Source organism: Eleginops maclovinus, chromosome 24 (assembly GCF_036324505.1).
Source record: "Eleginops maclovinus isolate JMC-PN-2008 ecotype Puerto Natales chromosome 24, JC_Emac_rtc_rv5, whole genome shotgun sequence".
Lineage (NCBI taxonomy): Eukaryota > Metazoa > Chordata > Actinopteri > Perciformes > Eleginopidae > Eleginops > Eleginops maclovinus.
This window is the reverse complement of record NC_086372.1, coordinates 298125-313556: the sequence shown is the minus strand read 5'-3', so window position 1 is coordinate 313556 and position 15432 is coordinate 298125. Positions and strand designations below refer to the sequence as shown.

Genomic DNA, 15432 nt, shown 5'->3' with positions numbered 1-15432 from the left:
TTTTTGTCATATATATAAAGGGTTTTCTTCAATGTCTTTCATTGACATTTCAATCCGAATTTTCACGATTTTTTAAATATAATTTTTAGTTCTTGTTTTTAGTAAGGATAAAAAATGGATTTTACTTTTTGCAGAAATCAGCTTTAAAGCCGCTAGCTTTAGCTCCGTGTGATAGCAGGCTCTGCTTACTAGTAAATGGAACCTTTGTTTACTTGGAATACATCCATATTTTTCCTCCATAGTTATTATTATCTTACTGTTGTTCCTCAGAGTAAAATTAATGTTTTAAATCTCAGTTTTTGCTGTTTGAGTGTTTTTACTGGTTTTATTTTGAAGGTAATGAGCGGAAGTCGTGTTTCAGCCTCAAAGCGGCTATCTTTAGCTCTGTATGCTAACAGCAACAACAGCTGTTTTTAACCTGAATTCCTTAATAAAGCCCAGTTTATTAACACCATGGAGACCTCGGCTCCGAAGAGGAGAGAGAACAAGAAGTCTCTGCGGGTTAAAGTCATCAGTCTGGGGAACGCGGAGGTCGGGAAGGTGAGGAGGAAATGTGTAATGTTTAACACCAAACTCCGCTCAGAAAACACAGCATTAACATCAGATTCTCCTTTAAACCCTTGTGTTTTTGTAGCAGAATAACATCATGTTTATTCGAAGCAGTGTTTGAAAGCCTTTAAGGTTTAATAAATAACGTTTACTTTCCTTGTAGTTTCACTGTAATGATGCTTAAAGCCCTTACATTGACTGAAATTGACCAAATGAAATGATTGTGAACTTAGCTTTTACATATCGACATGATTAAACGTGTTCTTTAGAATAAGCACAATAGTCACTATAATTCGGCATTCATGTTACCCTATAATGAATACAATTAATATATATAATCAACGGTCTTCATTCAGAAATCCTCCTTTTTAAATTGGTAGATTTCTGAATGGAGTTTGGTGTGATATGAAAACCTGTTTTCTTTCAGAGCTGCATTATTAAACGGTACTGTGAGAAGAGGTTTGTTCCCAAATATCTGGCGACTATTGGCATCGACTATGGCGTCACAAAGTAAGTCCTTATATATATTTTATATGTTACATGTTTTGTGCTACTTTCAAAGATTAGATTCAAGCTGTAATAATGTTTTTAATGAATATTGTTGCGTGTTTTTAATGAATATTGTTGCGTGTTTTTAATGAATATTGTTGCGTGTTTTTAATGAATATTGTTGCGTGTTTTTAATGAATATTGTTGCGTGTTTTTAATGAATATTGTTGCGTGTGTGTAACGTGTCAGAGTTCAGGTCCGCGACAGAGAAATCAAAGTGAATATCTTCGACATGGCTGGACATCCGTTCTTCTACGAAGTGAGTCACTTTATTTTTCTAATAATTATAAATAATAATTTTCATTTATTTATTTTGTCTTACTTTGTAATATTTTTAATGGATTTTCTTTTTAGTTTATTTAAATGTTTTCTTGTTTTTTTTATCCTTTTTATCAAAAACAAATGGAGATATAATGTTGCAAACCTTCCAGCAGGCGGAGCTGTTGGATTATTATTGTTGTCTTCCTCTTGTGATGAATATTTATTCTGACGTGTTTCAGGTGCGTAATGAGTTCTATAAGGACAGTCAGGGGGTCCTGCTGGTCTACGACGTGGGTCTGAGGGAGAGCTTCGAGGCGTTGGACAGCTGGCTCGGGGAGATGAAACAGGAAATGGGTTCTCAGGCCAACATGGACAGCATCGTGTTTGTGGTCTGCGCCAACAAGGTACCTGACGCTCCTCCCATTAATCACTTACTGACTTTAGGATGTTGTATATAATATATTACTGTACCTCCAGGTGGACCTGATCAAGCGGCGCGTCGTGGACGAGGGCGAGGGTCGACTGTTTGCTGAGTCTCGGGGGTTTCATTACTTCGAGACGTCGGCGCAGAGCGGGGAGGGGATCAACGAGATGTTCCAGGTACCACATCATAACACAGTCATCGAGATGTTCCAGTACCACCTCATAACACAGTCATCAAGATGTTCCAGTACCACATCATAACACAGTCATCGAGATGTTCCAGTACCACCTCATAACACAGTCATCGAGATGTTCCAGTACCACATCATAACACAGTCATCGAGATGTTCCAGTACCACCTCATAACACAGTCATCGAGATGTTCCAGTACCACATCATAACACAGTCATCGAGATGTTCCAGTACCACCTCATAACACAGTCATCGAGATGTTCCAGTACCACATCATAACACAGTCATCAAGATGTTCCAGTACCACATCATAACACAGTCATTGAGATGTTCCAGTACCACATCATAACACAGTCATCAAGATGTTCCAGTACCACATCATAACACAGTCATTGAGATGTTCCAGTACCACCTCATAACACAGTCATCGAGATGTTCCAGTACCACATCATAACACAGTCATCAAGATGTTCCAGTACCACATCATAACACAGTCATTGAGATGTTCCAGTACCACATCATAACACAGTCATTGAGATGTTCTAGTACCACATCATAACACAGTCATCAAGATGTTCCAGTACCACATCATAACACAGTCATCAAGATGTTCCAGTACCACATCATAACACAGTCATCAAGATGTTCCAGTACCACATCATAACACAGTCATCAAGATGTTCCAGTACCACATCATAACACAGTCATTGAGATGTTCTAGTACCACATCATAACACAGTCATTGAGATGTTCTAGTACCACATCATAACACAGTCATCAAGATGTTCCAGTACCACATCATAACACAGTCATTGAGATGTTCTAGTACCACATCATAACACAGTCATTGAGATGTTCCAGTACCACATCATAACACAGTCATCAAGATGTTCCAGTACCACATCATAACACAGTCATCAAGATGTTCCAGTACCACATCATAACACAGTCATTGAGATGTTCTAGTACCACATCATAACACAGTCATCAAGATGTTCCAGTACCACATCATAACACAGTCATTGAGATGTTCTAGTACCACATCATAACACAGTCATCAAGATGTTCCAGTACCACATCATAACACAGTCATTGAGATGTTCTAGTACCACATCATAACACAGTCATCAAGATGTTCCAGTACCACATCATAACACAGTCATTGAGATGTTCCAGTACCACATCATAACACAGTCATTGAGATGTTCTAGTACCACATCATAACACAGTCATCAAGATGTTCCAGTACCACATCATAACACAGTCATCAAGATGTTCCAGTACCACATCATAACACAGTCATCAAGATGTTCCAGTACCACATCATAACACAGTCATCAAGATGTTCCAGTACCACCTCATAACACAGTCATTGAGATGTTCCAGTACCACATCATAACACAGTCATCAATATGTTCCAGTACCACATCATAACACAGTAATTGAGATGTTCCAGTACCACATCATAACACAGTCATTGAGATGTTCCAGTACCACATCATAACACAGTCATCAAGATGTTCCAGTACCACATCATAACACAGTCATTGAGATGTTCTAGTACCACATCATAACACAGTCATCAAGATGTTCCAGTACCACATCATAACACAGTCATCAAGATGTTCCAGTACCACATCATAACACAGTCATCAAGATGTTCCAGTACCACATCATAACACAGTCATCAAGATGTTCCAGTACCACCTCATAACACAGTCATTGAGATGTTCCAGTACCACATCATAACACAGTCATCAATATGTTCCAGTACCACATCATAACACAGTAATTGAGATGTTCCAGTACCACATCATAACACAGTCATTGAGATGTTCCAGTACCACATCATAACACAGTCATCAATATGTTCCAGTACCACATCATAACACAGTAATTGAGATGTTCCAGTACCACATCATAACACAGTCATTGAGATGTTCCAGTACCACCTCATAACACAGTCATTGAGATGTTCCAGTACCACATCATAACACAGTAATTGAGATGTTCCAGTACCACATCATAACACAGTCATTGAGATGTTCCAGTACCACCTCATAACACAGTCATCAAGATGTTCCAGTACCACATCATAACACAGTCATCAAGATGTTCCAGTACCACCTCATAACACAGTCATCGAGATGTTCCAGTACCACATCATAACACAGTCATCAAGATGTTCCAGTACCACATCATAACACAGTCATCAAGATGTTCCAGTACCACCTCATAACACAGTCATCGAGATGTTCCAGTACCACATCATAACACAGTCATTGAGATGTTCTAGTACCACCTCATAACACAGTCATTGAGATGTTCTAGTACCACATCATAACACAGTCATCAAGATGTTCCAGTACCACATCATAACACAGTCATCGAGATGTTCCAGTACCACATCATAACACAGTCATCGAGATGTTCTAGTACCACCTCATAACACAGTCATCAAGATGTTCCAGTACCACATCATAACACAGTCATTGAGATGTTCTAGTACCACATCATAACACAGTCATCAAGATGTTCCAGTACCACATCATAACACAGTCATCAAGATGTTCCAGTACCACATCATAACACAGTCATTGAGATGTTCTAGTACCACCTCATAACACAGTCATCAAGATGTTCTAGTACCACATCATAACACAGTCATTGAGATGTTCTAGTACCACATCATAACACAGTCATCGAGATGTTCTAGTACCACCTCATAACACAGTCATCAAGATGTTCCAGTACCACATCATAACACAGTCATTGAGATGTTCTAGTACCACATCATAACACAGTCATTGAGATGTTCTAGTACCACCTCATAACACAGTCATCAAGATGTTCCAGTACCACATCATAACACAGTCATCGAGATGTTCCAGTACCACATCATAACACAGTCATTGAGATGTTCTAGTACCACATCATAACACAGTCATCAAGATGTTCTAGTACCACATCATAACACAGTCATCAAGATGTTCTAGTACCACATCATAACACAGTCATTGAGATGTTCTAGTACCACATCATAACACAGTCATCGAGATGTTCTAGTACCACCTCATAACACAGTCATCAAGATGTTCCAGTACCACATCATAACACAGTCATTGAGATGTTCTAGTACCACATCATAACACAGTCATTGAGATGTTCTAGTACCACCTCATAACACAGTCATCAAGATGTTCCAGTACCACATCATAACACAGTCATCGAGATGTTCCAGTACCACATCATAACACAGTCATTGAGATGTTCTAGTACCACATCATAACACAGTCATCAAGATGTTCCAGTACCACATCATAACACAGTCATCAAGATGTTCCAGTACCACATCATAACACAGTCATCAAGATGTTCCAGTACCACATCATAACACAGTCATCAAGATGTTCCAGTACCACATCATCCCCCAGGGGACACCCTCTTCCCTGCAGACTTCCCCACATCACGCCGACCTGTCTCCTGCAGAAGTTCTCTGACGACTCCCCCATCGTCGGCTCATCTCCAACAAGGACGACAGGGAGTACAGGGAGTACAGGGAGTACAGGGAGCTGACGCACTTCATCAGAGGAACCACCTCCAGCTCAACGCAGGGAACACCAAGGAGCTGGTGGTGGATTGGACAGCGAGTGGACATAGAGATTGGGAAAGTACCTGGGTGTTCATCTGAACTACAAACTGGACTGGTCCGATAACTCTGCTGCTCTCTACAAGAAGGGACAGAGCAGACTCTTTCTGCTGAGGAGACTGAGGTCTTTAGGGGGGACGGGGGCCCTCCTTCAGACCTTCTTTGACTCTGTGGGGGCATCAGCCATCCTCTATGGTGTGGTCTGCTGGGGCTGCAGCGTCTCGGCTGCTGACAGGAAGAGACTGAACAGACTGATAAGGAAGGCTCTGTCCTGGGGAGTCCTCTGGACCCTGTGGAGGTGGTGGGAGACAGGAGAATGGCAGCCAAGCTGTCCTCCCTGCTGGACAATGTGCCCCCCCCCTCCAGGACCCCCTGTCCTCACTGTGCAGCTCCTTCATCGACAGGCTGCTGCCCCCGCGGTGTCTCAGGGAGAGATACCGCGGGTCCTTCCTTCCTGCAGCGCTCACACTCACACATCACGGACTATAACACCCCCTGGCTGCTATACTTTTATTTTTGTGTGTTTTGTAAACTGTGTGCTTCTTGTATATATATTTTAGTATCTTGGTGAAACATTAAGCTGTCTTTGGCTCTTTCTGCTGTAACAATGCAAATGTCCCCTCTGAGGGACGAAGGTATTCTGATGTTCCAGGTACCACATTATAACACATCACAAGACCAAACACCAAAGTGGTGAACACAGATGTATTCTTCTCCCCCCAGGCCTTCTTCTCCTCCATCACCGACATGTGTGAGAATGGCGGGAAGCGCCCGGTGACGGAGCTCAGCGTCGGCTTCACCAAGGAGCAGGCCGACACCATCAGACGCATCAGAAACAGCAAGGACTCCTGGGACATGCTGGGGGTCAAACCGGGGGCAACACGGTGAGTCAGCACGTTTATCAGTACTCACTACTACTAAGATGACTCAGCATTATTATAACTCTTAGCATGAGCCAGCACCTATCCTCCTAACCTTTGACATGACTCAGCACTGTGAGTTGTTAGCACGAGTCATCACCTATCCTCCTAACCTTTGACATGACTCAGCACTGTGAGTCGTTAGCATGAGTCATCACCTATCCTCCTAACCTTTGACATGACTCAGCACTGTGAGTCGTTAGCATGAGTCATCACCTATCCTCCTAACCTTTGACATGACTCAGCACTGTGAGTCGTTAGCATGAGTCATCACCTATCCTCCTAACCTTTGACATGACTCAGCACTGTGAGTCGTTAGCATGAGTCATCACCTATCCTCCTAACCTTTGACATGACTCAGCACTGTGAGTCGTTAGCATGAGTCATCACCTATCCTCCTAACCTTTGACATGACTCAGCACTGTGAGTCGTTAGCATGAGTCATCACCTATCCTCCTAACCTTTGACATGACTCAGCACTGTGAGTCGTTAGCATGAGTCATCACCTATCCTCCTAACCTTTGACATGACTCAGCACTGTGAGTCGTTAGCATGAGTCATCACCTATCCTCCTAACCTTTGACATGACTCAGCACTGTGAGTCGTTAGCATGAGTCATCACCTATCCTCCTAACCTTTGACATGACTCAGCACTGTGAGTCGTTAGCATGAGTCATCACCTATCCTCCTAACCTTTGACATGACTCAGCACTGTGAGTCGTTAGCATGAGTCATCACCTATCCTCCTAACCTTTGACATGACTCAGCACTGTGAGTCGTTAGCATGAGTCATCACCTATCCTCCTAACCTTTGACATGACTCAGCACTGTGAGTCGTTAGCATGAGTCATCACCTATCCTCCTAACCTTTGACATGACTCAGCACTGTGAGTCGTTAGCATGAGTCATCACCTATCCTCCTAACCTTTGACATGACTCAGCACTGTGAGTCGTTAGCATGAGTCATCACCTATCCTCCTAACCTTTGACATGACTCAGCACTGTGAGTCGTTAGCATGAGTCATCACCTATCCTCCTAACCTTTGACATGACTCAGCACTGTGAGTCGTTAGCATGAGTCATCACCTATCCTCCTAACCTTTGACATGACTCAGCACTGTGAGTCGTTAGCATGACTCAGCACCAGTGTTGGGTGTAACGCGTAACAAAAGTAACTGAGTTACAGTAATGTATTACTTTGAGCTGAAACGCAGTAATATAACGCATTACTTCTGAAATGTGGATAATATAATACCCGTTACCATTGGCAGTAACGCAGTTACACCACATTTACCTGAAATTACGTTTTTATTTTTTTCAAGAATTCACCAACATCGCAAGACATTCGACACCAGAGAAAAACTAGTGCGGGGGGAATAGTAAGCCTGTTGTTTACGATTGGTTAAGATGGCTGAAGAAACAGGTTCTGCTTTTGAGCAGCGAGGATTCTCACACTATTTTCAGTTAATTTGAGAAAAAGATAAAACTTTAGTGTCAAGTGCGATCTATGTTCGACAGCAAAAGAGTTGTCTACGTCAAGAAATAGCACTAGCAACCTAAAGAAGCACCTGGACCGGTGCCACACTAACGCTGAGTTAGTCGAGAGCGCTACAGGCTCTGAGAAAAGGAAACATACAGAGGACACGAGCGCGGGCAAGCCGAGCAACAAAGCTAACTTTCTCTCGGTCTTCTATGAAGCTTGAACCCAGAGAAGGAAAGAGACTTGTGGCAGAGTATGTTGTGGAAGACATATAGCCTCTGTCCTCTGTGGAAGCGCCAGCTTTCAGAAAGCTTGTCAGCCAAACCCCCGCTAACACACCAATGACCAGGTGAGCTAACGCTGCATAGAGACTGGTTCCTATCCAGCAGGTCACAGGGCCGTGCAGAGGCTCCACTCACATGTTATTAATGACACACAGAGACGTCACGGTAATGTTGTTATTGTTTGAAATAAGACACTGTGTTGAATCTTTATTCTAACTACACTAGCCACTTTCTGTACACATGCACTGGTACCGGGAAATGACTGAGCCGAAGGCTATTCCTTGAGGCCTAATCCTCTCAGAGCACTTTTTGTGATAACACGTCTTCTGAGTCCACTAAATACATTCTAACTTGTTGTGTTGAGAACTGGAATTAAATAAAGGAAGAGAATCAGAAAGAGAAATATATTGCACAGCTTGTCATTTCATAACGTTATAGGTTTCATTATGGTGAGCTCTAGCTCCGTTGTGTTTAATATATACAGGCCGAGACGTACACATCTGTACAGTATCTCTATGATACCAGACTTTGATTCTTTGTCTGCTTTTGTGATTCTGACGGTGATTGACATATTGGATTGGCCATGAGCCTTCACTGCTCCTGTTATCAGTTGTTAGTAGCCTTAAGGGCCTATGCTATACCACATCGCCTTCACCGGAGGTGTAATCAGCTGCAATAAACTACAGTTTAGCATTTCAATTGCCGAGCCATACTCTTGTGGTTATTTTGGTGAAAGTAACTCAAAAGTAATATAAAAGTAGTGTGACTTATTACAATTCAGATACGGTAATAATGTTACTTACTACTTTAAAAACACAGTAATAAGTCATATGTACCATGAGTCAGCACTATGAGTCTTTACCATGAGTCAGCACTATGAGTCTTTACCATGAGTCAGCACTATGAGTCTTTACCATGAGTCAGCACTATGAGTCTTTACCATGAGTCAGCACTATGAGTCTTTAACATGAGTCAGCACTATGAGTCTTTAACATGAGTCAGCACTATGAGTCTTTACCATGAGTCAGCACTATGAGTCTTTACCATGAGTCAGCACTATGAGTCTTTACCATGAGTCAGCACTATGAGTCTTTAACATGAGTCAGCACTATGAGTCATTAACATGAGTCAGCACTATGAGTCTTTAACATGAGTCAGCACTATGAGTCTTTAACATGAGTCAGAACTATGAGTCTTTAACATGAGTCAGCACTATGAGTCTTTAACATGAGTCAGCACTATGAGTCTTTACCATGAGTCAGCACTGTGAGTACTATGAGTCTTTACTGAGTCTTTAACATGAGTCAGCACTATGAGTCTTTACCATGAGTCAGCACTATGAGTCTTTACCATGAGTCAGCACTATGAGTCTTTAACATGAGTCAGCACTATGAGTCATTAACATGAGTCAGCACTATGAGTCTTTAACATGAGTCAGCACTATGAGTCTTTACCATGAGTCAGCACTATGAGTCTTTAACATGAGTCAGCACTATGAGTCTTTAACATGAGTCAGCACTATGAGTCTTTACCATGAGTCAGCACTATGAGTCTTTAACATGAGTCAGCACGATGAGTCATTAACATGAGTCAGCACTATGAGTCTTTACCATGAGTCAGCACTATGAGTCATTAACATGAGTCAGCACTATGAGTCTTTACCATGAGTCAGCACTATGAGTCATTAACATGAGTCAGCACTATGAGTCATTAACATGAGTCAGCACTATGAGTCTTTAACATGAGTCAGCACGATGAGTCATTAACATGAGTCAGCACGATGAGTCTTTAACATGAGTCAGCACTATGAGTCTTTAACATGAGTCAGCACTATGAGTCTTTACCATGAGTCAGCACTATGAGTCATTAACATGAGTCAGCACTATGAGTCTTTAACATGAGTCAGCATTATGAGTCTTTAACATGAGTCAGCACGATGAGTCTTTAACATGAGTCAGCACTGTGAGTACTATGAGTCTTTACTATGAGTCTTTACTATGAGTCAGCACTATGAGTCTTTAACATGAGTCAGCACTGTGAGTACTATGAGTCTTTACTATGAGTCTTTACTATGAGTCTTTACTATGAGTCAGCACTATGAGTCTTTAACATGAGTCAGCACTGTGAGTACTATGAGTCTTTACTATGAGTCTTTACTATGAGTCAGCACTATGAGTCAGCACTATGAGTCTTTACTATGAGTCAGCACTATAAGTCTTTACTATGAGTCTTTACTATGAGTCAGCACTATGAGTCAGCACTATGAGTCTTTACTATGAGTCAGCACTATAAGTCTTTACCATGAGTCAGCACTATGAGTCAGTATGGAAATCCTGAAACCCTGAATTGAATTGCCGCTCATCTTCTTCCTGCTGTAACGTTGGTGTTACGTCCCCACCAATGTCTAGGGGACCAGGGGACGATAACACACACCAACCAATAATGGAGAGGGTCAGAGTACTGGTTAACATGTGTTTATTGGGCTCTTGAGTGAGGAAGAGGCGTGTAACAGTTGGTTCCCGCCTCTTGTTTCCAGGGAGGAAGTGAACAAGGCGTACAGGAAGTTGGCGGTGCTGCTTCACCCGGATAAATGTGTGGCCCCCGGCAGCGAGGACGCCTTCAAGGCCGTGGTGAACGCTCGCACCTCCCTACTGAAGAACATCAAATAACACTCACTTCACTCTGATTGGACCTCCCACCCTCGTACCGACCAATCACATGCAGCCGCTCGAACAGTCATTATTTATTTATTGTAAGGTGTGTGTGCCAACGTTGGTCTAGTTTAACTTATTTACACTTCATATCTGGAGGACTGGCCCCTGTGTTAGCGTGAGGAAGATGAGGGTCACTCAGACACTAGAGAACGGTTAATATTATAAAACGAGTTTCATATTAGGAGAAAAAACTTCAATTTTTAAGCCTGTTTGCCAAATCTATACAATTGTAAGTGTCCTGAACTGAAACACATGCTAAATATTAACTTTTTCTTACTTCCAAACAGAAGGTCCTCCAGTTTTAGTTCCCTAAAGCGACTTTAGTTCCCTCGAATGTCCCTCCAAACTGTGCCATTACATTCATGTGTCCTACATGTGTCTTATTATTCCCGGATGACAGATTTGTTCCCGTATGTAACTGCGTGACTAATATTAAGTAACTTGTGCCAACTACTGAGTCATTCGTTCCCTCAAGTCTGTAATGATCACCTTTAATAACTCTTTAATAAGGAGTCACATTCTGTTGATTCCAAATATTTCCTCTTGATTTTAAATTGTTCCCTCATGATATAAATGAGTTCCCTGAAGTTACAACTTTTTTCATAACATTAACAATTTGTTCCGTGAAATTGGTAATTGCGTCCCTCCGGGAACTAATGTGTATATTATTAGTTAAATAACTTGTTCCCTTAAGTGATAGTATCAAGCGATGTATGCCATCCACCCACTCATTGGTTCCCTAAAGTTGTTATTAAAATGTAGACTTTTGTTTTCATTGTTTATCGAAGTTATTACAAATACAAAATAAGGTACATTTAATGGACCTAACATTAAATAATATAATGACTTAAAAACCTCTCAATATATTCTACAAACTCCTAAGGACATTTAAAATAACCGATAAATGTATCGGTTATTTTAAATGTCTGACCTGAAGACGTTTTCATCACGGCGGGTTATCAATAAAGGTTCTTGAATATAAAAACGTTAATCACGCAAAGGTGTGTATCAACGTTAAGAGGTGAAGGACAGCATGAGTATGTTATCAGCCAATCACACGTATGAAACATGTTTACTGTGTTATAAACACATTATTTATTTGGTGTGTGTGTGTGTGTGTGTGTGTGTGTGTGTGTGTGTGTGTGTGTGTGTGTGTGTGTGTGTGTGTGTGTGTGTGTGTGTGTGTGTGTGTGTGTGTGTGTGTGTGTGTGTGTGTGTGTGTGTGTGTGTGTGTGTGTGTGTGTGTGTGTGTGTGTGTGTGTGTGTGTGTGTGTGTGTGTGTATGTGTGTGTGACTCTGTGTGTGAGACTCTGTGTGTGAGACTCTGTGTGTGAGACTCTGTGTGTGACTCAGTGTGTGTGTGTTTGTGTGTATGTGTGTGTGAGACTGTGTGTGTGAGACTGTGTGTGTGTGTGTTTGTGAGACTCTGTGTATGTGTGTGTATGTGTGTGAGACTGTGTGTGACTCAGTGTGTGTGTGTTTGTGTGTATGTGTGTGTGACTGTGTGTGAGACTCTGTGTGTGACTCAGTGTGTGTGTGTTTGTGTGTATGTGTGTGTGACTCTGTGTTGTGCATGTTTTTGAAATAATAAAAAAGATCATTTCTGCAGCTGTGTGTGAGTCTTCCTGTATGACTGTTGTTGTGAGGACTGCCAGTTTAGACAGTGGGGTCCTTTGTGTGGAAGCTATTTCTTATTGGACTACCTTTGTGGGGACCCGGTTGTTTCTTACTTTTTCTAATATTTTAAATTCTTTGTAAAAAGAGTTTCAGCATATCTCTGGATGTTTGAGGTCGTCGTGGAAACCTCACAGACCTCTTCCTGTTTTCCTCGTTAGAACAACAAAGCGTTGTGTTGTTAAACAGGGGGGGGGGTCAGTTACAAACGGGCTGAAACAAAGCTTCACTTCCTGGAGGACTTCCTGTGAGCAGACGCTCAATGAGGCTTTGTTAGCAAACCGTTATATAAGAGGAGAATAAGTCTGGACATTTAACAAGTATCTTTTTTTTAGGAGAAACAAACAAATAATTCATACGTTTAAAATAATTTAGAAAGTCATTTAAAAAAGACATTTTTATTTTATGTTTTCTTTTCATTCTCGATGTTTCCACATTTTTATTCCTCATAATCTTTCTACATGTATTTATTTATAGTATTTCAAACTTTGAATTTGATTTATTCTTCTTGATTTTAAGATGTATCTATCGCTCATAACACCCTCCCCTCTCAGATAATGCATTGTCCCTCCTGAGCCTCCGTACGGCTCCTCCTCTCCCCCACCTCTGCCTTATAAACTCTCCCGTCCTCGGGCCCCTGAGTCCTGATGGATCGTATGATGAAGCTGGATCTGGGGGAGGTCTCTCTGGATCTGTGGGGATTCCTCCTGCTGCTGGGGGCCTCCCTGCTGTCCCTTGCCTCCCTCTTGGCCCCGTGGCTCTCGCTGGCCTCCAACCTGCTGCCGGCCGAGCGTTTTGATCTTTCTCTGTGGGGGGGCTGTGTGGTGCAGGAGGGGGGCCCCCTGCAGTGCCGGCCCCACCCCGGGCTCCTGGCCCTGCCCTCCCACCTGCTCTGGGCTCGGGTCCTGACGGGGCTTTCGCTGGGTTCGGGGCTCCTGGCTCTGCTGCTGACGGCCCCCGGCCTGCAGGGGGTGCACAGCTGGGGGCCCCGACACAAAAGGGCCCTGCGGGGGGTGGGGGGGGCCCTCAGCCTGGTGGCGGGGCTCCTGGTTCTGGTCCCCGTGTGGCATGTGGCCTGCCTCGCCACACTGAGCCGCTACGACCCCTCACTGCCCCCCGTGGCCCCCCGCTGGGAGGGTGCTGGGGCGCTGTACAGCGGCTGGGCGGCAGCTGGGATGCACCTGGGGGCCGGAGCCCTGCTCATCACTTCCTGTTACCGCAGAGGGGGCAAAGAGCGGACCCCGACCCCCAAGCGGGCCCCGTCAGGAGGACAGAGGATGCTTGAACCCCGGCTGTCAGGAGGTCCGGCTACCACTGAACCCCCTCTTTCAGGAGGTCCGGCTACCACTGAACCCCCTCTTTCAGGAGGTCCGGCTACCACTGGACCCCCGCTTTCAGGAGGTCCGGCTACCACTGGACCCCCGCTTTCAGGAGGTCCGGCTACCACTGAACCCCCTCTTTCAGGAGGTCCGGCTACCACTGAACCCCCACTTTCAGGAGGTCCGGCTACCACTGGACCCCCTCTTTCAGGAGGTCCGGCTACCACTGGACCCCCGCGTTCAGGAGGTCGCTACCACTGAACCCCCGCTTTCAGGAGGTCGCTACCACTGAACCCCCGCTTTCAGGAGGTCCGGCTACCACTGAACCCCCGCTTTCAGGAGGTCCGGCTACCACTGAACCCCCGCTTTCAGGAGGTCCGGCTACCACTGAACCCCCGCTGTCAGGAGGTCCGGCTACCACTGAACCCCCGCTGTCAGGAGGTCCGGTGGTCGGGGCTGAATCCACGATTCTAAGTCAGTAAAACTTTCCCACTTGAAGCTCTTGAGACAACTCTTGTAATCTGGTGACTCTTTATCTTCCGTAGCTCGTCAGTTATTTAATCAGCCGATTGATTTCACTAACTCTATTAGCGTTAGCCTCACATAGCGCCTCATTAGCATATTGAAGCATGAGAATTGGTTGTATCAGCGATGAACTGATTTCACTTCTCTTCTTTATAATACGTCTTAAAATAGTTTGGTTTCACTGTTCGGATTTATTTTATGAAGTCATTATTCTTTAAATGTATTTATTCACATTTTTATTTGAAATCATTTTCAATCAGTCAGGAGCCAAAGAGACCAAACGTGCTGCTGTTTGTGCAATAACAAAAGCAACAAAAGCAACTCGTACTCTTTATTTAAACACGATGGAGCTTAAGGGAGGATTCATTCTCATTTATAGACATTGTGTTTTTTTCAATGTAATACTTATTTGTTTTATGTTTAAAAAAGAAGCTGCTGATGTTTAAAATCACTTCAATCTCAGAGGAATTATTCTTTTCTTTTGAACCAGATGATTGTAAATAAAGACGGTACAGAATTAAAAACTGATTCCTGAGGTTTTTTAATTATCATTATTGTCATTTTATTATTATAAAAGAACCAGAACCAAGCTCCGCATCCTGAGGGATAGGGCCTTTTCCTGTGCTGCCCCCAGGCTGTGGGACGCCCCCCGGACCACCTGAGGGCCCCACAGACTACAGATGTTTTTAAATGAAACCTCAAAACACATCTTTTTAAAAAAGCATTTTGCTAAACGTCTTTTATAGGTTCTCCTTTTAACTATTTGTTTTCCTGCTCTGGAGCACTTTGGGATTGCTGGAATGAAAGTGCAATAAAAATAAAATGTATGATTATTTTTCCATCAAAAAGTACTTGTTTTATTTATGTAGCATTAAATGTTTAATTATTTCACA

General features: G+C 43.0%; 2 protein-coding genes across 3 annotated transcripts; both read left to right on the top strand.

The window, feature by feature from the left end:
- The first annotated feature begins 297 nt into the window (after positions 1 to 297).
- On the top strand, positions 298 to 12629 carry dnajc27 (DnaJ (Hsp40) homolog, subfamily C, member 27). Of its 2 annotated transcripts, none has more exons than XM_063878156.1 (7): positions 298 to 540; positions 977 to 1059; positions 1288 to 1357; positions 1599 to 1763; positions 1837 to 1959; positions 6347 to 6507; positions 7866 to 8934. In XM_063878156.1, the coding sequence occupies exons 1-7, from the start codon at positions 454 to 456 to the stop codon at positions 7921 to 7923; spliced, it is 747 nt and encodes a 248-aa protein (XP_063734226.1). In that variant the 5' UTR covers positions 298 to 453; the 3' UTR covers positions 7924 to 8934. The 2 variants fall into 2 exon arrangements, with proteins under 2 accessions (XP_063734226.1, XP_063734225.1); XM_063878155.1 differs by lacking the exon at positions 7866 to 8934 and adding an exon at positions 10844 to 12629 and having other exon boundaries at positions 333 to 540.
- A 185-nt stretch (positions 12630 to 12814) lies between these two features.
- On the top strand, positions 12815 to 15430 carry LOC134861136 (claudin-1-like). The gene is made up of 2 exons (XM_063878154.1): positions 12815 to 14323; positions 14423 to 15430. The coding sequence occupies exon 1, from the start codon at positions 13343 to 13345 to the stop codon at positions 14273 to 14275; it is 933 nt and encodes a 310-aa protein (XP_063734224.1). The 5' UTR covers positions 12815 to 13342; the 3' UTR covers positions 14276 to 14323; positions 14423 to 15430.
- Positions 15431 to 15432: the final 2 nt, after the last annotated feature.

What these genes read in the sequence shown, in the direction of transcription:
- dnajc27 (XM_063878155.1), top strand. Translation starts at nt 454, where the DNA reads ATGGAGACCTCGGCTCCGAAGAGGAGAGAGAACAAGAAGTCTCTGCGG. An exon ending in ATCGACTATGGCGTCACAAA is followed by an intron (nt 1,060 to 1,287) that starts GTAAGTCCTTAT and finishes GTAACGTGTCAG; the next exon opens with AGTTCAGGTCCGCGACAGAG. An exon ending in GGATCAACGAGATGTTCCAG is followed by an intron (nt 1,960 to 6,346) that starts GTACCACATCAT and finishes TTCTCCCCCCAG; the next exon opens with GCCTTCTTCTCCTCCATCAC.
- LOC134861136 (XM_063878154.1), top strand. Translation starts at nt 13,343, where the DNA reads ATGGATCGTATGATGAAGCTGGATCTGGGGGAGGTCTCTCTGGATCTG.